Source organism: Corvus brachyrhynchos, unplaced genomic scaffold, assembly GCF_000691975.1.
Source record: "Corvus brachyrhynchos isolate BGI_N302 unplaced genomic scaffold, ASM69197v1 scaffold9, whole genome shotgun sequence".
Lineage (NCBI taxonomy): Eukaryota > Metazoa > Chordata > Aves > Passeriformes > Corvidae > Corvus > Corvus brachyrhynchos.
The window spans coordinates 1,573,014-1,599,436 of record NW_008240037.1 but is presented as its reverse complement, the minus strand read 5'-3'; the positions used below and the strand labels follow the sequence as shown (position 1 = coordinate 1,599,436).

General features: G+C 34.3%; 1 protein-coding gene across 5 annotated transcripts in view; it reads left to right on the top strand.

Annotated features, from left to right (window-relative positions):
* LRRIQ1 (leucine rich repeats and IQ motif containing 1) overlaps window positions 1-26,423 on the top strand; it is a 106,595-nt gene that overhangs the window by 2,689 nt on the left and 77,483 nt on the right. For all 5 annotated transcript variants that reach the window (XM_017743942.1, XM_017743940.1, XM_017743941.1 and 2 more), the window contains 11 exons: window positions 968-1,070; window positions 1,491-1,696; window positions 3,561-3,635; window positions 3,813-5,018; window positions 5,829-5,981; window positions 7,153-7,303; window positions 11,211-11,404; window positions 12,309-12,436; window positions 18,567-18,640; window positions 18,939-19,032; window positions 21,779-21,943. In XM_017743942.1, the coding sequence (XP_017599431.1) occupies window positions 968-1,070; window positions 1,491-1,696; window positions 3,561-3,635; window positions 3,813-5,018; window positions 5,829-5,981; window positions 7,153-7,303; window positions 11,211-11,404; window positions 12,309-12,436; window positions 18,567-18,640; window positions 18,939-19,032; window positions 21,779-21,943 (2,549 nt within the window). The remainder of the gene's footprint in view (window positions 1-967; window positions 1,071-1,490; window positions 1,697-3,560; window positions 3,636-3,812; window positions 5,019-5,828; window positions 5,982-7,152; window positions 7,304-11,210; window positions 11,405-12,308; window positions 12,437-18,566; window positions 18,641-18,938; window positions 19,033-21,778; window positions 21,944-26,423) is intronic.

Below are 26,423 nucleotides of genomic sequence, written 5' to 3'. Positions count from 1 at the left end.
AATATCAGTACTTGAGATATTGAGCACAAAAATCAACAAAATTAAACAAAACTGAATAATCCTTTATTGCTGATTATTTGAATAATATTATCTTAATATTATGATAACACTTTTGAGCTTCTCTAATCTTATTTTTTTATGATGATCAGGAAGATGTGCTACTATTAATCATGCTCCTAATATATTTCATTATTTTATAGAAAGTATAAACATAGTAATCTGTGTACCTTTCAAAGACAAATAAAGAGTTATGAACATGAGTGCCTATATATTTTCATAGGATTTGACTGAATAGGTCTCTGAAGTTCTTAGAAAAACATAGAACTGAATTTAATCACTTTTAATTTGTTGCCTGGCTTTTATTAGTGAGCACTCTTGCAAACATGATTTTTTGTTCTCAGAAGACCATTGTTTAAAACAGCACAATTACTTCGTGTGACTTCAGCTGCATTACAAATATTAATACATGCCCAAAGCATGTGATGAACAGATGATAAATGAGCAGGAATAGATTACTTGCCAGTAAAGAACAATGAAATAAATATAGCAATCCTTGTGCCCATAGTATTATTTTGGAATTGACTTCTTAAAAATTTACTCTGTAACTAGTTCTTCCCCAGTGTGCATAACAATATTAATGCGTATAGTGCTTGGTTTCACAGAAAGTAAAATAAATCTCAAATGCAAAACATTCATTTTTCCAAGTCAAAATATTAAGTATATTTTGAAACCACATAGAAATATTATGTATTTTGAGAAATACTGCAGTATTTGTTACTCTGGAAAACAATATTTTGACCGATATGTTTGCATTATTCAATGTGTAAGGATTCCAGTCAGTAGTAAGTTTCATATTGTTGTACTTGTCATATGATAAAAAGCTTATCCTTGTTCTGGAAGATTTTTATAATGTTCTGCTTTTAAATTTTGTTTCTTGTTTTTTAATAACAATTTTAAACTATGTTAGGTACTTCTTGAAGTTGAAAATGAAGACTTGCAGATTGCTGAAACACCTGGTTATAATCAGTCCATCAGTGATGAAGTGGTCACTGATGACCACTTTCTTACAGGTAAGTAAGCACATTATTCATTTGGTTGAGTTGATCTTTTAACTTTTTTAACTTTTTTTTTTTTGTTTTTGGTAGTCATATTGGCTGAAAATGTTTCTTTGTCATGACCTTTGGATGAGTTGTTGCTGGAGCATTTCAGTGCTAAAAGCCCCAGTTACAGCCACAGCAGACATCCTCTGTAATCCTGCAATATACATTGTTAGGATAAGCGTAGTAGTTGCAGAGTCAGTAAGTGTGCAGAATCATAGTAAGACATCTCTGATGGAAAGGACTTGTGCTGTAGTTCTGATTTCCTTGGGGATCTATATTGCTGGATATATCATCGTAGGATCCTTCTCTTGTCGAATACCTTAAGGCTGTTTAATGTTCCCCAGTGCTTATTAGGAAATTAAATAAAATGTTTGCTTGGTTGATTACTAGCTGGTCTTGAAATGAGCATAAGCCTTGCCCGTCGTGAAGTAGAAGAAAAGTGTAGACCAGCACTTGAGCGTGAAGATGAGAAGAAGAAAAAGCGGAAACCCGAGGGAGAATCACGGGAAAAACAGAATGAAGAGGAACATGCAAGAAGTGTGCAGCATCTGGAGCAATTTGAGGCTGAAAGAATAAAGTTAGATCTTTTTCATAAGGTAATGAATGATATTGAAGCCAATCTGTTCCCATCTAGACTATCTGAATTCAAGCTCTAATGTGAAAGAGACTACTATCTCAAACTGTATGAGTGTCCTAAACCCTGTCTACTTGTGTTACCAGTGAGTTGTAAAACATATTTAAGTATAATCCGTTGGTTTTTATGTATTTACTGCTTCAATCAATAGTGAATGAATTTGCTATGTGAAATGTTAAATTTTTCTTTAAGCTTTGCCTTTTTGGTTTTTTTATTATGAAAACAGCCAAAGTACTAGAAATGAGAGTTGTGCTGAAATTAATCACAAATGAAAAATGGTCACTGTGCCCCATAGAAAATACTTAGCTAGTTTGGACTTCCCACCCCAATTTCACATTTTAATGTTAAAATCTTAATGGAGTTAATCAGAACCAAAATCATTCAGTTCAGCAATGTTGGCACTGTTCTTCATCTAGGTAAAAATTACAATACTTCCTTTCCTTATTTTTATCTGGGAAACTTACTGAGGCTTCATCTACTGAGTTCTGCCACAACAGATCATGACTCAACACATTGACTGGTTGCACTCTCAGACTATCTAGTCATGTTTTGCTGTAGTGTGTGGTGCATAATGAAGGATAAAAGAGTATAAGAACATGAAGAAATGTAACTGTCAGATATTATACTTGTGAGGCCACAGAATTTTATTATTTAGCCTAAATAAGTGTGTTTTGAGAGGTGCATTAACGCTACATTTTCAGTTAACTAATTTGTGGCTTTCTGGAGGAGTGGGCACCTTGGCACCAGCAAGATAATTCAAGTCACCAATACTAAGGAAGGGCTTAGTAAATGAAAAGACCTTTGATCTCTGAAGGCCAGTTCACTGTCTGCTATAGCTCTCTTTTCAAAAAGTCACAGAACTGATAGGCCTTCTTGGCTCTTTGCTGTCACAAGTCATTTTTGCATGTAGGATGTTTCTCTAGAGAAAGATGGGCATGGCCACATTTAGACACTTTGATACTGCTGTTGCAGGAGCACTTTTTTTTGAGGTGAGAAATATAATCTAACTTCCCCCATTGCAGAGTGATCTAGATACCTCGTCTCCTGTTGTCTGAACATCATGCCTCTGGACGCCCATGAAAAACAGTGCTTAGACACTGGGGAGACTTTGTGCTCCAAGCTGAAAGTGATAATTTGTTATACTACTTCCTTCGTATCCTCCATATTTGATTTTGCTGATATGTCTTGGTTCCACCAGGAGTTGTGTGGTTCTGGATCAGCCTGTTTTTTAGTTACTTACTGCCTGCTAACTTTTGGTGTGATTGAGCCATTTTTTCTGTTTGAGGTTATGTTGGGCAAGGAGGGAAATGCTATTTATTTGCAAATAGTGAGAAAGTAGACTTGAACTTTTATTTTCCATTGAGAAACAATTTCAGTCAGAAAAATTTCTTTAACTTTACTGGACAAAATTCCGATTTGAAAGATTTTACTATTATCAGTACATACCAGTGCAATTAAAGGGAGATTGTTCATGCTACTGTTCAGATAGATTTCTGTTTTCTGCCTGTACTTTGAATAGTTTGTAACTAGTTTTCATCTTCAATAGTAGTATAGATCTTGGAGAGGAAGGTGGCAGCTGTTTCGGTCAGTACCAAGATGCTGACTTTCTGAAGGTATGCATCTCTCAGTACATGACCAAATCTGCATTTACTGATGCAAGTGTCCCATTGTTTATTTTGATCCACCCACAGCTCAGTTTCTCATTTAAATTCAGGTATTCACAAAATTGGATTTTTGGAAAGTCAAGAGGATGGGTGAGATTGAAGAGGGGGTGTTTTGTGTTGTTCTAGGTTTTGTACAATATTCATAGTTAATTTGTTGTGCAGAAACGCCAGGCTGCAATAGAAGATGAATTACAGAAGGAAGAGAAAGCTTGGAGAGACAAAATGAGAGAACATGAGGTAAGGTTGTACAATGAGCTTTTGTCAAAAGACTGTGAGGTTACTGTCATATGTTTGAGAACAAAGGTCTTCATGGAACGGTTAATATACTAGCTTCTGTTCATTAATGATAAATATGTGCCAATACCTGTCCCATTTTAAAAGTGGTTGAAGTCTATCCTAATTGTTTTGACTTAGGAATGGATCATGAAGCTGCAGTTGCAAATAGAAGAGGAGAAAAAGGCCTTGGAAGAACAGAAAGAAAAAGAAAGACGACAACTGGCTGAAAAACAGACTATAGCAGCTGTGAAAATCCAAGCTAGATTTAGAGCATTTTTAGTCCGTAAAAAATATGCTCCCATTTTAAAACAATGGAAATATGAAATGAGAAAGAAGCAGAAAATACTAGAGGAACTAGAGAGAGAAATGAAAGAAAGAGAGGAAAAACTGAAGAGGCAAATGGAGGAAAATAGGTTAAAGAGAGAAGAGGAAAGAAAGAGACGAGAAGAACTTGAAAGACAAGAATATCTGAAACAGGTGAGGAGGCATGAGGAATATGAGAAAAAGAAAGAAAGCCTGAGATTGGAAAGAGGAAAACAACTGCAAATAAGAAGAGAAGAACAAATAAAATTGGAACAAAACAGAGCAAATGCTGTGATGAGTGAAAATGTAGAAAATAACATAGAAAACATAAAAAAGGATAATAAGACAGAAAACATGAAAGTAATAAGAGAAGAGAAGGAGGAAATAAATAAACAAATAGAGGAACAAAAAGAAAAACATGCTGAAATGATGGATGAAACAAATAATTGTATGATTCCAGCAGGAAGAAATTTGACACCAAGTGTGCTAGGCTCTGAGAAGGAACACTCTTCTCAAGTGACTAATGAGAACTTACACATGAATTCAGTAACACAAGTAGAAGAAAATTACTCACAAACTAGTTATCTTGATAAAGCTCCAAATGGTCATATTTCAAGGGATGAATCTCTTGACTTTGGTGGTAATGACATGGTAGAAAATAAGGCAAACTGCATATGCAGCAGTCCACCAAGTGCCCAGCCAAATACTAGTAATAGAGAAGTTAAAGATAATTTTTCTGAGTATGAAACAATGAAGAAAACTTTATTTCTAAAGGAAAATGCTAATGAAGAAGTCAGAGACACCTGGGACAGTAGTCAAGATGTAGCAGATTCTTCTAATAAACTGATTTTTCCTGATGATATTGAAAATAAGAGAATAAACTGGATGAACACGTATAAATCTTGGTCTAAAATATATGAAAAAAACCAAAGAAAGCAAGTAACTATAAGAAAACGCCTAAGGAAAAGTTCAGTTAGCAAGATGCCTCCACTAAGTACAGAAAAGATAATTCATAGTGGCCCTTGGAGTGCCTTGCAGCAGGTAACTATATGAAAGTTTGAGAATGAAATGGGAAGGCATACTATAACTTTTTTTTTTTCCTAATTTGGTATGTTGGCAGAATGCTGTTTTGGAAGAGAAGTAGATTATTGTTGAGCAGAATATAGATCTCGTGAGAGTTCCTATGGCCAGGTGCAGAATAAGGGCAATTACAATGACTTTTGAATTCCTGTGAGTGTTGTGGACTGGACTGGTGTGGTATTAGTCTTCAGACAATTGATAATATTAACCCTTTAAAAGGCAAGAGCTCTTACTTTCTGCTAAATTACCAAGGTTTTGCCTTTGTATAAAGGCCCACATTTCAGCTCCTGCTCAATTAGCCCCTTCAGAGTTTTGAGAGGAATAGTCTCTTCTAGAAGCAAGACATTACTGATCTCCTTCTAGATAGTCTTTTGCCAAAAAGGACATCTCCTGGTTGCCAGGACTATTATTTTTTACCACTTACTAACTTATCACTGTATGCTTTCTCTGTGCTCTCATCTTGGTATCCATTCTGAGATAACATACTAGGCAATACACACTTCTAGTCTGAACTATTTTTGTCTGTTCTACATTCATTATTTATGATACTGTGACTATTGTTTTCATGCTAGCTTCTCCCATTTAACAGATCAAACCTATCATTGCCACTCTTTTTTATACGAAAAGGTTACCATTATTTGCTCACATTTTCTAAAGCATTATTAGATTGTAGTTTTGTTCTCTTTTTCATCTTAAAGAAAATTATCATAATATGACAATGAATGTTCCATATACAAAACACTAGTTTTATTTATCAATAAATGCATGTAGGTCACAACACTTACACTCGAAGATTTGCCAGCTTGTAGCCTCTCAACTTTATCTGAGTGTACAAATCTTCAAGTTTTGACTCTGAGGCGCTGTGGACTGGTTGCACTGGAAGGACTAAGTGGCTGCAAAGACCTGAAGTATATCAATGTGGAGGTACCAAGCATATTTGATTCTTTGTTTTAACATGGGAAGAACTTCCAGGTTTGCTGCTTAGTTGATTATGTAGTTGTTTCCAACTGAATATATAACTTTTAGCCTTAAGAGCATAGGAATAGCAACGAAATACTCCCAAATGTGAACAAAGTTATACCAGTAGATTTACAGTGCAAATAACAAAAAACAGCATGCTGCAAATGATTCAACATGTACTAAGAAAATACCAGTCTAAGATTAGCATTAGTATGACACAGTGATAGATCTTTGTTACCTCAGTGTCTGATTGATCAGGGGGCAGATGCTGTTCATCATAGCAGGTGCTCAACTTGAGCAAGAATAGGTAGAAGGAAGAGCCCTTTGCAACATACACCTTGAATATTAATTAAAATTAGTAACACATATGCTCAAGGAATAGTACAGTGAGTTACACTTGAGGCCTAATGTTTAGGTATTCGCTACTGCGCAGTGTCTTATATGGCCCTGTTTAATGTTTAAAGAAAACTCTGGAACACATCTTTGTTCCACAACTTGGCAATTCACGTGAAACAGCTTTGTTCACATTTTTAATTTCATGTGTGTTAACAACACCATTTTCAAGAAGAAAAGACCAAGCACAGCAAATAGTGAAAGAGAAATCTGAGGAAGCATTGTTAAAATGGACTGGGAAGGGGATGTTAAAAAAGCAGGATCCATTGGTGGAAGAATATTAGCTTAGAACAGTTAATGTTTGTGACCAAGGTACCTCTAAAAGCAGACTTTTTCTATTTGTAACTAGGATTCTAGCAAAATTACATCTGTCTTCATTAACATCTAGTAAATACAATGTTTCTATGCAGTTTTTAGTTCACTCTCCCAGGGTTTGGGGAGGTAGGAAAGCATATAGGAAAGAGGCTACTTTGTTCTTAACTTCTTTTTACTCTTTTTTTGTCTCAACTTTGGGCATTTTCAGAGCCAGAATGGAGTTTAAGATATATTCTTGTTCTATTTCAGAAGGACACAAAAGGTTGATTCTAGGACACATAATTTTTTTTCCTAATTGAAAAATAGAGATGCCCTTACTCCGAGCTAAGGATAAAAATAAGAAATGAAGGCAGTCTGACATATTTTTACTTATTTCTGCTATTTCACTTCAGATGCTATTTAATATTTTCATTTTCTTTTATTGCAGGAGAACAATATTCAGGTAATTGACTGTGCAAATCTGGAAAATCTCTGTATTCTCATTCTGAATAAGAATCATCTTTCATCAGTTTGTGGCTTAGATGGATGCAAAAATCTCCAAAATCTTGAACTTTCCTACAATAGAATCACTCGAATTGGTAAGAAAATTATTCCAATTTGTCTAACAATATTTATGCAGTTTATATTCAGAATAATACACCCCTTGGTTTAGAGCCAGTTGGCTGCTAAGCCCAAGGAGACAGACTTAGAAAAAACCTGCATCTTAAGGCATGGCTTAGCTACTGCCATGTATTCCATCTACCAAGTCATGTAACTATTGTCAGCCAAAGAGAATTAAAATCTTTCTTGAAGGGCCACTAATATTATCTTCACTAAGTCAACTGGAATATGTGAGTAGCCTGAGTTCAGCATATCTACAGACATAATGAAAGCAAAGCCTAGCTGTGCAACGGCAGAGAATTCCAGTGTGCTCCTGACTGACACAGTAAGTAGTTGTGTTGTCTGTCTTGAGTCTGCTGGACAATAGGAAAATAATTAAAAACAATTATTAAGCTCATGGACGAAACACATTCACATAAGACTTGCATATAAGAAATAGTTTCCACTGTTAAATAAGACTATTAAATTACACTGTGAACATGGACAATGCAGTTCCGTGATAAACAGCAAGGCTGTAGCAAACAGAAAATGGGAAAGCTTAAAAAAACATCTGTAGGTGTAGAGACTTTGATGTCGATATTATCAATATTTTTTGCTAATGTGTGCAAATGTTAGTACTCATGAGGAAACTTTTTGATAGCTGAGAATAAAAGTGCTGGGAAATCAATGTTTCCTGTAAAAGCATATTAAGCACCCTGATGAGGAACAGTAAAATAAAATGGTTAAAAAGTTTCATCTGTCTTGTTGTGGAAAATAATGCTTGATAAGATTCTTATTCAGATTGATCTCATTTGGTAAAAATGTCTTCAAGATTGCTGTAAGAATGACATTGTATTAGTGGATGACATTTAAGAATGTGGCAGCTGTGTGCAGTGTGGTAATTTTGTACTGACCAAGTGGAGTAAAATCCTCTGGTAGTTTCTCTTTTGTGCAGTGCACTGCTACAGTTACTGAGTCTCTAATGAGTTTAAGTAGGCAAATAAATGTTCACAAAAATCATCTTCAAATGTGGTTTTTTTCCTCTCCAGATTTTCTTTGAGCGTGTTTGGTTAAAACAGATGCATAATACAGGATTTATTTCATATCATGACATATTGGTTGTGAGTAGTTGCACAGAATACATAAAAATGGATTTGTGGGTTATAAAAAGTTAGCATATCCCTCCCATCAGTAAATGTTGCAGGATGTCCCTTAGCAATTTTGGAAGCCCCAGGACTGTGTAGGAAAGCTTATTTATGTTTGTAATATTTAAGTGTTAAAGACTTATTGTAAGAAATTTCTGGCATACTATGATTTCTCTTTTTATTCTTTTCTTCTTTTATTGAAATACAGGATCAGTAGGGTAAAAATTAGAGTTGCCAAAACCCCCTTAAAAATAGCAGTAAGTGAAATAGTCTCAATTACGCTTTTTCCCTTAAGAATACATGATCACAAACTAAGTAATTGTGACAGTAACACACCGTTCAGTGCATGTTTGTATTTTGAGGATGAATGCTTTGTTTAAAATTTTTCATGCACAAAAAGTAGCATTTTGACTCAAGTCTTTGAATATGCTTCTTTAGGGTGTCTATATTCCCATAGAATGCTGGCTAAATTCCTGGCAACTCAAAGAATAGCAATGCATAACCATGGATGGTCATAAATGCTGCTTTTGATCTACTCTTCTTCAGACAGCACAAAGAGGATTTTATTTTTTCATCAGGCACCTTTTCAGTTTTGGTTTTGTTGTCTGAGGTTTTTATTTTGTTTTTTTTCCTCTGTATGTTTGCTGTCAGCTTTCACTCTGTTGTTATTTGTCTTTGTCACGCACAGAAGTGACTTCAGAACTGCATGAACAGCTAAGAGAGAGTCCCTAGCTAGCAGGCTCCAGCTGCACTTTGCAAATTGCTAAGAGTACTTATATAGAGGTTCTCCTTGAATCTTGGTGAAAACATGTATTTGTCAACAAAATGCTTTTCCCATTCCCATGTTATAACTTTTTTTTTTTGCATTGTATGTAAAACAGACAATATCTTCTGGAAATGTGAAGAGGACTTTCATGCTTATATTTAATTTTGCATGTGGGCAGAAGAAACAGTAAAATACCATCTGTTTGTATTACATTATTCTCTCTTGTATATTTTCTGTTGGACTATATTTTATAATTCCAGAATAGATTGTGATCCTGTTGTATGCAGCCTTGACTGTTCTGAATGACATTCTGGTGAGAAGGAGTAAAAAAGGTGCTTTGTGCAGCATGAAGAATATGATATTTCCAGATTCTGTATTACCTCCTTGCCTTTTCTTACTGCGTGTGCAGTCTCTCCTCTCCGTCTCACTCCAGACTCATACAGTGCTTTTAAAAATTTCCAGTACTGCTATGCTGGTAACTGAAAAGTGGAGCTCGTCTTAGGAGAAAGTCTTGGGAGCCAACACACGAGAACATGGAAGTGTTTTTGAAACCACTAGATGGTGCTGGTTCCTTTTTTATTTTTATCCGCACGCACAAGAAAAATATTGACCAGGATCTTGCAGTGAGGGTAGTATGTCAGGGGCATGTTTGAAATTTTTCAGAATAATTAAACGTTTGTATATTTATTTGCTAAATATGCTAACATGTGCCTTATGGGACATGTGTGTTATATTTAAGATGATATCTCTCTAATGTCAGACAACTGCATTCTTTTCACTAGGTGCTTTCCATTTTTAAATTAGAATTATTCGAAAGCCTGTGTTGGGGATTTTTTTAAAAGTACTGCTAGTTTTGGTGTTTAATTGTTTGCTTTGGTTTTCTCCTTATCATTTGTTGTCATTTTTAAGTTCTCTTCTATATTCTCAGTACTCTGGTGCCAATTGATCTCTGGTTTCATAAGCTAGTTTGTTTTCAGAGGACAGTTACAAAAAGATTCACTACTATAAAGCTCAGCCAGCTTCCTTTGGGGAATTTGTGAAATTTTGGGTGAGATAAAGATGAGACAAGGTGTTCCCTCAAATAATCCTAAATTAACTAATAATCCTAAATTATCTAAGAATACATGAAAGAGAAGTAAAATCAGAAATTCCTTATTTTAGATATGTTTTGTAAAGGGTATCCCTTCAAAGGAGTTTTTTCACTACAGTGATATAGAAAAACTGCTTGGACCTGTAGCAAGTTAGATGCATCAGTGCCATTGCATGTGTAAGACCATGGGAGGACAATGTAATTTTTGCTGTTGTAAGAGGATGATTTGGGTAACATTCTGTGAAAGAAACAGATGCTGATGGGAATTCCTTTGCATTTTTTTTTGTGTGTAGAGATTGCATGCTCTTTATATGGCAGGAGTAAATTTGTTGAGAGTGGAATGGCTATAGTAGTACCGTTTTATTCTTAAAGGCACTACGTTTTCTTCATAAATTCCTTCATTAAAAATATTTTGACGTAATTCCTTAAGCAAGACTAATTTAAATCGCAACGGTGGTACTGGCCTAAGTTTTAACACAGTTTTTTCTAACCTTGCTGATACCTTAACAAAAAAACCTTTAAATAATAAAAATTAATTTTTAAACAGTGTTTTCATTCTGATGGATGATTTTAAGAGAGCTATTAGCATTTCACAGAGTTCAGAGCAGTTGTAAAGTGGTTAAAGCATAGTAAGTACAGTTTGTTACTAAAAGAATGTTCTCTTTCAACAGAAGTACCAAAGAGATTATGAAATGTTTTTACTGCTTGATTAACAGGATCAGAAAATTTTTAGACCATATGCACTGTATATGTGATAGAGTCAAAATACAATAATTCTTTTTAAACCTTATACAGAACTAATACTAATTGTTATTCCAGATAAGATACAGAAAATTCAGAGTTTTCTTAGTACTTGAAAGACCAGAGGTTTTTATTTCCTTGTGTCTTAAATCTTGAATTTTCAGGTGGTCTGGAGTCACTGAAAAATCTTCTACAATTAATTGTGGACCATAATCAGTTAATCAGCACAAAAGGTCTTTGTGAGGCACCTACTCTCATTCACCTAGACTGCTCTTTCAATCATCTCACGCAAGTTGAAGGCATTGAGAATTGTGGCCTACTTCAAGTTCTGAAATTGCAAGGCAATAATCTCCAGGAGGTAAAAGCTTTAAATTTAGTGGCTGTTGTGCATACATCTTGGCTAACAGTCATATTTTTCAGCATTCTGAGCATGTGCTCTTTGATTGGTGTGGGATGTTTCATGCTCTTAGGTAAGATTTTTTTTTTCCCTTATCAGAGGGAGATTTTTCAAAAATACAAATGGCTAGCAGTTAATTATTTTCTTACTCCTAAGTCCTTGAAAAATTGGACTCTCAGTGATTATGGTTTCTCCTTCACTTATAGCATCTAGTCTTCAGTTTGTATTATATGATCCTAATTTTGTTTAAAAGGTAACAAAAGATTATTATTACTTATAGGTAATGTTATAATAGTAAGATAATTGTATCAGGCTGGTAATAATGATATAAGTGTCATTACATATAAGTAATTACTTCTTACCGTTACTTGTATTAATGATAATATAATTATTATCACCCTAATGATAATCATGCTTATTTGGTGTATGTTGATTCTCCAAAACTTGAAATTTGTGCTGCAGCATTTAAAATAGGAAATTTGTTTGCTAACTGTATGCTTAATCCTATTTACTGACAATTATTCTCTTACGAATTCAAGAGATGAAAAGCATTATCAATAAGTAGCAAATAACAGCATGAATAAAATAGTAAGACTATGACTCTCGGGCTCTTGACCTTTCTTTTTCTTTAATTATTTATATTGACTATTCAGGTGTGATAGAAGACATTAAAAATTATTTACTACCTGATATGTAGAGATTATGTGTGACAACTGGTACATATATAATAAAGAAATGATACATATATCCAAAATGTGAATTTGGCTTGTATTTAGTAATGATTTAAGAAAAGCATCTGGTAAGCATTCCATTGTTGCTTCTCTAATTTATATGAATCTTAAATAACCATCTCTTTTATATTTAGCTTCCAAGACTGGAAAATCATGTTCTCCTAAGAGAACTATATTTGGATGACAACAGCATTTCTACTATGAGAATGCTTTCTTTGTATTGGTTGCCTCTATTGCAGATCCTTTTGCTGTCTCAAAATAGGTAAGTAAGAAACATTCTTCCACTTACAGAACTGATCCAGAGGAATTTATTAACATAACACTTGTCTGAAAAGTGTAATTCCCAGTATGGTTGAAATCTCATTATCTTTTTGGGATATTCTTTAAAAATAAAAATATGTGGTTGGCATGTAATTACATTGGCTACCTCTAGCTAAAAAAATTTGAAACAGCATTAACTATGTAAATTAATTTTTTTCTTTTAGATGTTATGTGACAATAATGCTTGAGCATTGTGGCATTATTAAAACCATAGTGGATTTTTTCTTTCTTTAGCAATTGTTTCTAGCATATGTCTGTCAAACTTCATATTTCACAGCTAGCTTATTCAAAACAGACTTTGAAGGCTAAGTTAAATGCAGGTACTAGAGTTAGAAAGGACAAATAAGAATGTTTTTTATTTTACATACATATGTTAATACCCTCCGAAACAAGTATATTTGCTTTAGTTTTTTCGCTTTTATGGTTCTGTTTAAAAGGTATAAAGAAGAATCAAGATAAGCAGCATAAAACTGGGTCATGCGCTCAAGTACTCTGTCATTAGTTTTCTGATTGTTTCCTAAGCTAATCTATACATTTTTAGACATAGAATGACCAGATATCCTGGATTAAAAATCTTTATTTTCCCCACCCCCCTTTTTCTCAATTTAAATTCTGCTAAAAAAGATATGGAACATTTATTAGAATTTGCAGTATGTTAGTAGGAAAATTGATTTTAAATTGATATCCATTATTTTCCTATACTGTGATCATTTTGTTCTGAATAAGACTGATCTCAGCTAAATAAACAGAATACTACCTACCATATATAGAAATACGCTCTGAACAAATTCATTTACTCTCCTTTTAGTGTAGATATGTTTTTAGAGGGTGATTCATCTGCCATTTTTAGCTGTTTGCTTTGAGACTAATCATAGCCTACAAATGCCTGTTCATCTTCATTGACTAGTAAAAAAATCAAAATGACCATCTCATGTGTCGTTGTCCACGTCTGAACAGAAGAATCCCATCCTATGTGGCATTTACTTCAGTAGAGCCAATTGTGTCTGGGAGCCTGTGGGAAAAAGGATGTGTAAGGCTGAGTCCTGTTATTATAAGCAATGTCCTTCATGGAAAATGAATATTATTTAAGTATATACAACCTATGTTTTTATATAACTTCTCAGATTGTTTTCATATCATCTCTAGTGAAGTACTATTCATGAAGACTCTTGGATATAAATAAAATACCTACAGAATCTAATCTTCAACTTCCTGCCCAGGTTTCTAGGGTTTGGGATTTTTTGTTCCCTTATTAATTCTTCTGGAGTTTGGAGAAAGTGCTTCCTGCTTGTGATTAAACAAGAGTGTTATTTGTTAAGCATTAGATTTTGAGGCACACTGCTTGATTTAATTCATGTTCTTTACTAATTTTTTCCTTGTCCTGTTTAGCTTTTTTTGTGGAACACACAATAATGTGGCTTTATATTCTCTTCTTCCTCCAGTGTAGCTATCCTGTGTGTAATAAAGTGTTCATTCGCAAGACTCCTTGAAGATCTCATTTGCTTGCTAGGGACTTGGGAGCATAGTCTCAGGGATAGCTTGAATGCAGCCTCTGGATTTAGGTTCTGCTAGACTGGCCATGTAGATGAACCTTAAGTCACTTGCCTATCCCATCATCTTATGGTTTTTAATGTCCGTTGTAGTGCTTGCTCTGGTTTTGCAGTAGCCAAGCTGAGATGCAGCATTTGGTCTGCTGAGTTTCTTTTGCTGGGCTGTGAGAAAGCACATATTTTTGCATCAACACACTGGATGTGCTGAAAATAAATATACATCTTCCCCCCAAACAGTTCCCCTTATTTCCGTGATGTATCTATAGCTTATGTCAAGTCTTTGTGACAAACAAGACAAGATAGCCTTAAAGTCATATTAAAAGCCTCAAAATTCCTGGCATTTCAGTAGCCTGCTCTGTTACACTCACTTTATGTACACTTATAAGCAGCTCCATATGTGTGTGCTATAGCATAAGTAACTCGATGTTCTATAGAAACAGTGAATGTAATGGAGTAAGCTGTTGAAAGAAAAGCTGTTTCTTTACTTCTATCCTACAGCCAGTGCAATTTTGTGAATTTTTTCCAAGTGTGCACTGAGTGCCATTTCCTTTTTACTGATTGCAGGAAGCCAATATAATGATAATGCTATGAATCTGTGTTCTTTCTGAAAGTGAAGTACTGTGAAAAGAAAATTCTTACACTAATTTACAGGACATTTTTATTCCTGAGATGCTTTGTATGCGTCATAAGCCAGAAATTGTCAAAGATAAAACTCCAAAAATTGTTTTAAATTGTTTTAAACCTACAGTGTAACAAGGAATTAAAACAGGTAGTGATTAACTTCTTCAAGTATAAAAATGCCAGCTATTTCACTGCTGCTTTTATTAAGTGTTTTATTGTGGCTTTCACATACAAAGCATATTCTTGATCAATGTGCAATTGGAAAAGACAATGATGAATATCCTCTTGACTTGGTTACTGCAGAATTGGGACTATGAAGATCCGTGCTCTGTTTTATAGCAGCTGAGGACACAACTGTTAAGTTAGTTTTAAAAAGGGACATTTTCTTCTTTCTTCTGTTGTGGATAAAGATTTAGGTGTAGGAGAGAAGAACCTTGTCCTTGTGTAAAATTAATAAATTTTTAATATATGTTAAGAGTTCATGTGGTATTTATATTTATGTGTAATCCCATTTAATTATGTAACTTGCTTGTTAATGTCTTTTTAATTTAAAAGCTTTACAGTGAGACACTAAATCAATGTGCTGTTCAGGTAGCCATTTTTTTTTAAAACTTCAAAATAGACAAAATCCCTCCTAACACTTTCTGTTTTAATATGGTATTAGTATGACAAAGTTCTTATTTTGCTATCTCTTGCTTTTCACTAAGATAACCTAAGTGAGATAGATAAAAAAAAAAATATTTTAAAAAATGCAGTCACCTGCAAAAGTTCCTTTTTGTTTTGGGAAATTGGTTTGGCCAGAATCAGATTTGCTGTGAACAGGTTGCTCTCATGTTTTTGCATCTAGATGCATACTATTCATAAAGGGTTTATATTAGAAATGCTAAAAAGTTGGTTCTGTTCTTTCTTAGCATGCATTGTTCTCTCTACTTAAATATATATGGTATCTGTGTTTTTAACTGAATTTCTCAGATATGAGAGTTGAGCTTATTGTGAGCCAGGATGTTTTGAGAATTTGACCACTTTTCCAGAATTATTATGATAAATCTAAATGTCATTGGATGTTGAAATAAGTCAGTCATGAAAAAAGCTATACTGATATATAGTGGTTTTCTCCATCCTATCCTTACAATTCTGGATTTTTTTTTTTTTATAATTTTCAGTAATTCTTTGCTGGTGATAAACTTACCTATAAGTATGTGGCATCAGGGGTAATGTACTTGAAGTACTGCCTACTAGAGTATTCAAGAAGTGAAGTGGGTACCTGACAGATTTCATATATTCTGTGTATTTGCTGCTCATAAATATGGTGATTATTGCAAAATAAACTGTCTTGAATTTAAGGAATGAAAAAGAAATGTAGGCTTTACTTATAGATCTAGATTATGATGAATTTATTTTAGTTATTTTGCCCTGCTTCATGCTAACTGCTTATTAACATCAATGATAAATTTTCTGGGGAAAAGCAGTTGCACAGTAGGATTTAGACCATCTTGAGCAGTAACTGCTATTCATGTTCAGAAGCACAATCTTTATTTTCTCTGATGCATACTTTCAACCCTTCTTAAATCTTGCTTTCTGACATAGCCACATAAACGACATAAACTCTATCTCTGACCTGTTCTGCTAGAGCCTTAAATGGGAGCAGAAAAAGGAAGCTATAGCTTGCTTTTTTGTGAATATCTTTTACTTTTGTGTCTTCTTTGTAATTTATATCTCTCTTATGCCCAGGGCTAATGTGACAAGGTCAAGTAGTATTAAGTTTTCAGTAATGTCCTTTGTCTTTCTGGTTTGAATTTTCTTAGGAAAAAAATTAACAAAGAATGTCGGTAAAGGGAAAGCTATAGAATGACAGAGAAACGTTTTAACTCTCATAATGCCAACGGCAGGCAAGGACAGTCCACTAGACAATTTCTAATTCACCACAGCATATACTGATAAAGATCCAGAGAACTCATTATAAATAAAACCCCTGCATTATCTCTTGTCCTTTATGCAAAATATGACATTTGTTTTCCTAGATATTTCTGAATATATGAATCTATAGTCATGGATTTTCAGTTTTTGCGGCCATACTGTTAGCCAGTAATATCTATGATGATATTTACTATAAATATTAAATATATTTAATTACTATTGGCTGATGATGAGAAACTAAAATGCTGAAATTAGTGGTACTATATAGAAATCTACATATAAGGCTTAATGCTTTTTAGAGTCAATACTTATTCATAATTATTTGATTCCATGGAAAACTTCCATGGCAGGAAGGTAATAGAACTAAGTAGAATTAGAACCAGGACAACTTTACAATGTAGCTTGAGAAAGAAATGGAAGTATAGTGGCACGCACACAGTTTATATCTGTTTCTCTGAATTTACTCTTAAAATGTTATATTCTTGTATAGAAATACTTGTCAACTGAATGTGGAAATGATTTCTTTTCTGTTTTGAATCTGGTTCTATTTTCAATGAGATTAAATAATCTACGACCAACATTTAGTCCATAATTAGTGTACCAGGGTAAAATTCTGCCTTTCAACTGTAAACCTGTGCTGGAAACACAACATAGTCACACATTTCAGCAACAAAGCACCATTTTTACCTCTGAACAATTTTGAGTACATTTCTTTTTTTTGTAGGGTCACATTTCTGACAAAAAGAATTCTGATTTATACCTTTCAAAGGCACTACACCTTTCAGAAAATAGTACTTTCTGTGAAAATTAGCAGTCACAAGCTAACCACATATTGTGCCATTTCTGTAACCATTCTCTTGTTATGCTAGGGTCTTGCCCTTACAGGGATGAAATGTTACCTAAACATGTATTTCTTTAAAAAAGATATAGTTGATGTAGTATGTGCTTATACATAAACATTCTAGTTTTAGTTGATAATTGTGATTCTTTGCATCTTGATTCTTATCTTTTCTTACCTCTTTCATATTTAATGTAAACCAAGATAAACTTTAATCTGAAAGCTAATATTTAGCAGTAGCCTGGAAGCTGAATGAATCATTCAACATTCATTCTTGCATCATTGCAAGTTTGTAACGAAGAAACATGAACAACACTGAGTCTTAATCCTTAAGTAGTAGCAATAACACACATCTTACAGTCCCAATCCCTTTGTATAGACGAATGTCAGCTCAGTTTCTTTACATTTAGTCTTCAGTACTGCAAACAAGAATTTTGTTCTGTCTTTAGTACTGCTTTTCTGTTTTATTGCTCAAGAAAAGCTCTGATAATGCAAGAAGAGCAATTCCATAACTGATTCCATAACTGATTCCATAACTGTCTCAGTAATCAGCACCCATGTGACAGCACCTGACAGAAGCAGTAAGATAGAGGAAACACTAAAAATATGTTACAGGACAGTGCATACTTGACCTGTTGAAAAATGCATCTATGGCAACAATTATGCTTGTTTTAGGATCTAGGAAGTGATGTGCTGATTGGAGAAAAGAAACAACCTGATACGAGGTCTGAGCAATGAGAAATGAGGGAAGAGGAAAGAAGCCAAGCAGATTTTCTTTTTTCTCCAGAATCAGGACCTTCTATTAGTACCATTCTAGTTATGGAGCCTAAAGGAAAGCCAGCTGAGTTGTGTAAATTTTACAAGACTTCAGATCTTCAGCACTAAATGCAGGGAACAGAATGAAATATTTATCAGATACAAAACCATTAATGAAAAAATATTAAAAACTGAGGTTCTGAGAAAACTAAGAAATACTTTCAAGTTAAAATTTCAAGAAATTAGTTCCAGCAGCTTGGATAGATAAATGGGTATTTTCTTATGTAAATAAGTAAATTGTCATACCTGCAAAAGATTCTGTTGCCTTTCTGTTTATGAACTGCTGTTTTATTTAATTTTTTAAAAAATCTTTTCTGTTTTGTTCTTAGATTAACTGAGCTTGTGCCTTTAAATTCATTTGTATTTTTGGAAAAGCTAGATCTCAAAAATAACTACTTGTCAGGTGAGTTGTGTTAAAAAAAAAGAAAAACCCCATTCTAATAAGAACTTCTTAGTTGAGTTATAAACTGATTTGAATGGGACTGTTCCCATGTATTTATAAGAGACATTTATACGGAAAATATACAAATATTTTCCAAACATCAGTTTTATAGATATTAATTAAAACTAAAATGTATAGATAGCAGTCTTGCTTTTAGGACTTCATGACGTTGGTATATTTTACTTTCATGTAAGAATTTATGGGAAATAAGATGGTTCTGCCTTCAGACATATTTAGCTTTCTTTCTACTATACTACAGATCTTAAAGATGTCCTTACATGGTTTAGTGGCTGTCATAAATTAAAGGAGTTGTCATTGAGTGGAAATCCTCTTCTCCAAGAAAAGAGCTGGAGGTAAGGAAAATAACTTAATTTGCTAAATCAAAAAATCAAAATCAGGCAACAAATTGTTGCATGTATCTTAGTTAAATAGTACTAACACTTCCACATATAGTCTGAACAGTCTCACTGCTCTGACAGGTTCACATTGGACATAGCTAAAGAAGGGGTAGTGTCTGTTAGAAGAAGAAAAGGTCAGAATGAATGGTTGATTTTTCCTTAGTAGTTGAAAATCAGCCTTTTTTATGCTTCAAATTTCTTTACATCAAAAATTAATAGCTCTTATAATTATGAAAGAGATGTAAGAGTAATGCTGTCATTTGTCCTTCAGTGGTGTATAATACTGGAATAATGATCTGAAGAATCAAAGAGCTAGTCCTAGACACTGATAGATCTCTATATAAAAAATGAACAGGGTCGAAAAGAAACTTGACATACAAAATGATATGCAGTTACCATAATTCCTGAAATAAGTAGTTATATATGTTTGTAAACCATAGGAGTAAAATTGTACATGAATAGGGTTTTTTGTGTAATTTTTTTTGCATATTAGGCATAGTACTTGTGGTGTGGCCTCACCAGTGCCAGGACAGGGGGATGATCACTGCCCTAGTCCTGCTGGCCACATTGAAACCTAAAAAACCAAAACCACCCTTACGTTTTTATCTTCCATTTGAAGATTTTTGTGCAAATTTATGATTAGTAATCAAAAAACCTCAACTATTTCAAACTTTTAGTTAGAAGTGTTTGAGTAGTTTAAAAGATAGCTGTGCAAGTACATTCTTGATTGGTTTGTTTGATTTTTTTTAATGAACAGACTTATTTGCACTCCCATGGTTCCTGCAGGTAATTTCATTCATAAAATTCTGTGACTGTGAGAATGTTTTAAATTTCCATCTCCATTGTTTGAATTCTCACTATTTTACAAAACTAACTGTTATTTCACTTGTAACCTGGAGAGAAAAGCTTTCTGAATTTCAGTTTAACTATGAGAACTGACACTTTAGATTGCTTAAACCAGTAGAGCTTTTATGATTAGACAAGAGATTCATTTGTCTAAAGGATTTAAAGTATGGAATACTATGAAATATGGATTTGCTGAATACAGCATTGACTGTAACTTCAGACAATATGTTCCAGTGAACTTTACATAACCCCTTGATACCAACAAAGGAATTAGTTGTAAAATTTCCCAATCAGTTTTGTACTTTCATGTCCAGCCAGCGATAACACCAACAAAAGTGAAGTAGTAAGAAATCTCTTTCTAAAAATTAAACCCTGGGATCAGTCTGAGCGCTCCTAGGGGAATATGCTTCAATGCTGTAGTGATTAATAGAGCCTCTTAAGTGACAGAATATTCACCAGGAAGTTTTCACTAAATGAAATATTGACTCAGCCATTCACCAGGAGAAACCCAGCTGGAAAAACGAGTGTTGAGATCCCACTGCTCTAAGACGCAAAACTTCCATCATTGATCAACTTTGATATGTCACTGTTTTGGTGTATGTATGGCTGTTCAACATCAGCTTTGGTAATTTCTCTCTATGTGTTCAGGAACTGTTGATCTAAACCCATAGCTTTATTCCAAGTGTACTTCAGATGGTCTTAGCCTTCATTAATGGGCAGTAGAGAAGGAGTTTTCTATTTCCAAAAACTGATGTTCTGTTCTTTTATTTGGAATATTATAGCACAGTCATAGAAACTTTCTTTGATTTTAACCTTAGTGTATGTTGTCTGAGCTGAGTAGTAGTCCTTTACTACTAGGGAATAGTCAGGGAGTTCCAAAATTTGGAAAACAATACTATCTTTGTTAATAATAGGGGGATTTACAGCCTACAGTTAGGATTCTTTCAAGAGTTTATGTTACTTAAAACTGAGTTAATGAAAATATTGAGTGTTGATGTATTGCTTTAAATAATTTTGCAGTCTTCAAACTTTCAACAAATTTGGTCTGGTACGAGAAATATGTGAAACAAGATTGCAGTACCAGCTTACATCTCTCAATAACATAAACCAGACCGCATTGATGATACATATGAATTTTTTTTTTCTTTTTTTTTGTTGTTGTTGTTTTTTTTTCTTTTGTTAGGAAAGTTTCTTGTACATATTTTTTCTTACCTCAGTGGCCACAGATGTCCTTTCTATAGCAAGGAAATGTCATCTTTGCTCTCAGTCCTTTCACTGTCCTGAATTCAGTATTTCAAAAGTAGGTATTTTTTCCTGTCAGGCGTATGGAATAGCATGTCAGTATATCTGGTATATGCAAATGGTAAAGGGAGTAGACTTGGCAAAGTTTAGTATTTTGTGCAGTTTTAAAGTTTAAATTTTTTTATGTGTCAACAAAATCAGTACTGTATCTTAATGCTGTGACTTAGTTTGCTATGTTGCCTACTAATCAAATGCATTACGGGTGCCTATGGACAAGTGTGTCAAATTTTCCCATTAAGGTTTGTATAGGTAAAAATTCTAGCTCTAGTGATTTGAGTCTGCTGCCATCGGCTTTCTTGGTGCCAGTATTTCAGCAGTGCTCTTTATACCAACATAGTATTAAGAAGTCTTGCTATGTCCTGTGTTTTATTCTTTATTTTATTGTTAAGTATAAATTCTTACTTAATATGTTAACATATGAAATAAGGACAAATACATACAAATATTTAGAGAACTGTCTTCATGTTCTGTATTGTTATATTGTATCAATAAAATAGGTGTTTTAGCATAAGTATTTTTTCAAAGAACTAATTGTGATTTTTCTTTTCCTAAGGTCTTCCTTGTTGGAGGTCCTTCCTAGTTTACAATTGCTTGATGGTGAAATCTTAACCCATCAGACTGAAAAAATCAAAGCATCTGAATTAGGAACTTTTCTGGAACTTTGTCAAGCTCAAATTGAAGAAAATATTCAACTGAAAAAAAAGGCTGCTCAATTGGAGTATGTATTTATGTTAATATAAATTGCATTCAGAAATATTTTTTCATGTATTGTTACTGAAGTTCTTGTTGACTTACGAATTTTACTTACATTTTTTTGCTTAGAAATTTATTAGGATAAGAAAGAGATTAGAATCATGGACTTCAAAGGAAAATCTGTTTTAGACAGATACTAAGTTATGAGGGCCTTGAGTTTTGTTTCTTTAAATTTGAGAAAACAGGTGATTCAAAACCTGCAGTTAGTAGTAACTGAATGAATTCATACACTCAACTACAGTACAGTGTTATGCAGGAATAGTAGCTTAAATCCTGAAAGTTGTATAATCATATTATCATGATTTCCAACTTTAACTTAATCAAATCTAATATGGCTGTTGGTACAATATACTCTATTTTTCTTTCTCCATTTTTTTTTCCATGTGTATGTTATTCACATTCTAAATAATTGCAAAGGATTTGACCTCTTTTCTCCTAAGGTAGTGAATCAGATGGATCTGTTTACAGGTCTTTAATTTTGTCATACTTGCTACCTATATCACTATTACCATGGTTAGTTGTTCAGTAACTTCAGCTTAGACCATGCAAGTGGTAATTTATCACTTACAAAGGCTATGCTTTAATTGTTTTGTAATATCTAAATATCTCAAACTTCTCATTTCTGCACGTGGTAATATTGAATGGTTTTTCCTTTTGTAGATGCTTTTCATTTCCTAGCAGGTTCACAATATCCTTGTAGTCCTTTGAATATCCAACTCACATTTTAATTTTTGGAAAAGTAGTTTTCTTGATTCTGCCAGGTGCTGAACATTATCCCAGAGCCAGTGAAACGTGGTGTTTTACAGTGTTTTAGTCTGAACTTTGCCTTGTATACTTTGTTGGTTTAGGAAAAGTATGCCATCTTTTTCAGAATCTGGCTATTTTGTGTTTGCATGTAAGCCTGTATATCCATGGTATCTTGTTACTAGCTAACAGTTTATTACAGTGCTGTATTATTGCAGCTTTTACTAAGATGCTATAAAATCTTCATAGCTCAGAACCGGATTACCTTGAAAAGAGGTTTGTATTAATGATTAGATAGGAATTAGTTGGGTGAAATTATATAGTGCGGTTTTCTATGAGAGATGTAATGTGTAAGTGACTCCTAAAAGTCATATGTTTCTCCATTAAACCATCAAGATATGTCTTCTCCACTTCTGTGATTTTTGGCTTCTGATTTGCAGGTGGGAAGCTGATATTTCCTAATCTATTTACCATTGTGAAATGGTGTTCTTTCCTTCCTTTTTCATAAAAGAAAATAAAGCTCTCCTCTTCTATGGTTGAGAAGATTTTTCCACGTCTGGTATTTAGACATTTCATCATTATCCTTTTCCAGAAAAAATGCCAGTTTATAATTAGTATATGACTTGTGAGCAAACTCTAGTAGAATCTAAGGACCTAGCTTTCATATACATTTCTGCAGGATGGTAAAAAATGGGAGGGAAAGATGATATTCCTGAAATTTAATGGGTTTTTGTATTCTACATGAATGGACATAAGAAAGATAAATAAGAAACTTGTTGGGTAGTCAGTCTCAGACCATCCATTAATTATGAATAGTTAGTGTGTCATGCTACTTTCTGAAAGCTGACTTGTACTTCTAACATCTTTTAGCAAAGACTGGGAGCGGGAGATGATGGAGTGCACACTTACTGTGCTTGCAGACCACAAGTGTTCAAAGGCAATTGTTCACGTGCCTGAGGGGAGGACTACCAGTCAGACATAGGCAAGATGGGAGGGCAGGTCAACAGGAACCTTGTAAATTCAACAAGGACAAGTGCAAAGTTCTTTACCAAGGAAGGAGGTAAAGAGGAGGCCTTCTGCCCACTCCTGGGCTACTTGCTGAGTGGAAGAGAGAAGGCTTTGACTTTGTCAAAGCACTGTTCAGCAAAACATTAGTGTTTTATCAGTACAGTTGCAGTCGCAAATCTAAACCACAGCATTATATGGGCAACTGTAATGAGAATTTATTCGTTCCAGCCAGAGAGAGTACAACTGGACATTAAGAAAAACCTTTTCAGGGTGGGACAGTGATAAATTGCAATAGGCTGCCCAGAGTGGTTGTGCAGTCCTGTTCTTGGAGTTTTTCAAGACCTGACTGGATAAAACCCTGAGCAGGCTGGTCTGATTTGAGAGCTAACCCAGCTTTGAAGCAGAAGGTTGGACTAGAGACCTCCTGAGGTCCCTTCAATTGAGAATTTTTCTATGAGTCTATGTAAATTTTGAAAGGGAAATGTTTGAAAGAGCCTGCAGATGTTTGAGAAGAACAAGGTGGAAAGAGGTGATTATGTAAACATCTTTCTTGAATTTGTGGGTTTGGGTGAAGGGAGGGCAGGGAGTGTGGAGGAGGGAGGGTTGTGTATTTTTAAGATTTTGAGAATTCATTCATGATCTTTTAAATTGGTAACTTTGACATGATTGAAGCAAGTTGTATCAAATTTAGTCTTAAAATTAATTTCTTCTGTGTTAAAGCCATCTATCTTTTATTTTGACTGAAGTAAAATTGATGGATGACTTGAAAACTGTTGCAAACTGCAGTTCATAAAAGGAACTCTAAACAACTTGTTTGTATATAAACCTTAGCAGCATAGCTATTATACGTACATATTGCAATACTTGAATTAATGTGACATTGCTAAAGAACAGGCCAACAATAGAGCAAATGTCTCTCTGTTTCCCATCTTGCTAAGTTATGAGCCCCTGTAGGTGCGACCTCAAGTATATAAGCTGCCAAAAGTAATCACTGCTTCCTTCCCTAATCTGTTTCCTGCACCACTGCTGCCCAGTTAAATTCTTTGTGCTGTTTCTTCCCAAAACTTCTTTGTTGTTGCCATGCTTAAGAATAAAAGTTATTTTAAAATTGAATTTCTCTATTCTAGTAAATGTTTTCTGTCACATAATCTTTAGATTACTTGGAATGAGTTATCATGTAAAAAAATAATATGACCCTTAAGGCTGCAGCAATTTTTATTCAGTCATCAGATGTGCAGTTTTCTGGCTAGTGGAACTTGAATTTTAGAAGTGCTGTATGTATATTACAGTGAAAATGACAGGAATTTCATAAATGGTGTTGCGAGGAGAAAATATGTCTAAAGTGACCTGTTTCATGTGTTTGTAAGGGACTTTGGTAAGCTGCAGTTGAACATCAGTAATGATGTTCAACAGAAGTTTCCCTGAAGACATTAGATTATACCCTACACTATTGCAAACAAAAGCTCACATAAATTGAGGTGTACTATTTGAATATTCTGTGTATTATAATTATGAAAATCACAGTAGAGCCACAAAGGGAAAAACATGATATTAAGCAAGGTTTTACCTAGCACACAAACGAGGATAGGAAGGAGTAGAATATTGATTATGATTTAGCTGCAAGGGCCAGGAGAAAACTGCCATTCCCGATCAGAACTGTCTTGTTTTTTCCAAGCCTGTCCCTTTTGCCTCTGAGAGATTTGTTCTACTGACTTTTCCAGATTTACTGTCTCATTCTGACAAAATTATGCTCTTTGAATAACCAGGCAGCCATTGCAGGTGTGGTTGCAGTATAAAAATCTATACAAAATGTGTCAGCTCTACAAGCAAGCCTCTGCTGCCACTTTAAATTTCTTAAGTAGCAACATTTTTGCTGATATAAACTCCATTGGAAAGCCTTTAAGCATGAATAATTTGTCCTTTTCCATATCTGTTGAGTCAGCCTGTGCATGGATCCTTACACTTCCTAGCTGCTGCCAGTGGGGTTTACTCCTCCCCACCTCTACTCCTCCCTTGCCGAACACTGCATGGGAATTGAGCAGGGTTTGGTCTAAATTAACCAGGACAGCTATGGATACTCTTTCTGGATTGATGTGAGGACTGAAGTTGTAACAGTCATTAATAAATGCTTGACTTAAATTTCCTGACTTAATTTTTTTAGATTAAAATCTAATTCTAATGCTTTTATCTTTCCTCAAAGTGCCTGGAAGATGCTAGCACAAATAGAGAGGTATCTGGTAAAAAAAAAAAAAAAAGCTACAGGTAGCTTTTTGCTCTTAATATCTTTTTGTGAAAATAATATCTTGATCTTTTATATCAGGGCCACTGGTCTAGCACATTTGTACAGTAACACAAGACTCATCCCTTGCTCTTCTGGCTTATTATCCCTTTCTCACACTGCAGGAGCAGTGGTTATGCTTTGTGGTTATGCTAAAATTTGCATATGGCATAAATCAGTTTCACTTGTTATGATCAAAATAAAGCCATGGGTAGCCAGGCAGCAACTGAACGTGAAGGAATATGCTGGTCAAAGCTGGAAGCCATAAAACTTCTTTTGTAGCAAGGCCACCATATTAATCTGCATTTCACTACATACTAAGCAGCCAGACACTATGGATACTGGTGTTTCCATAGGATAGTTCCATTTCTTGTTTTGTCTAGATGCTAATTTATGCTTAAAACCTTGGTCATAT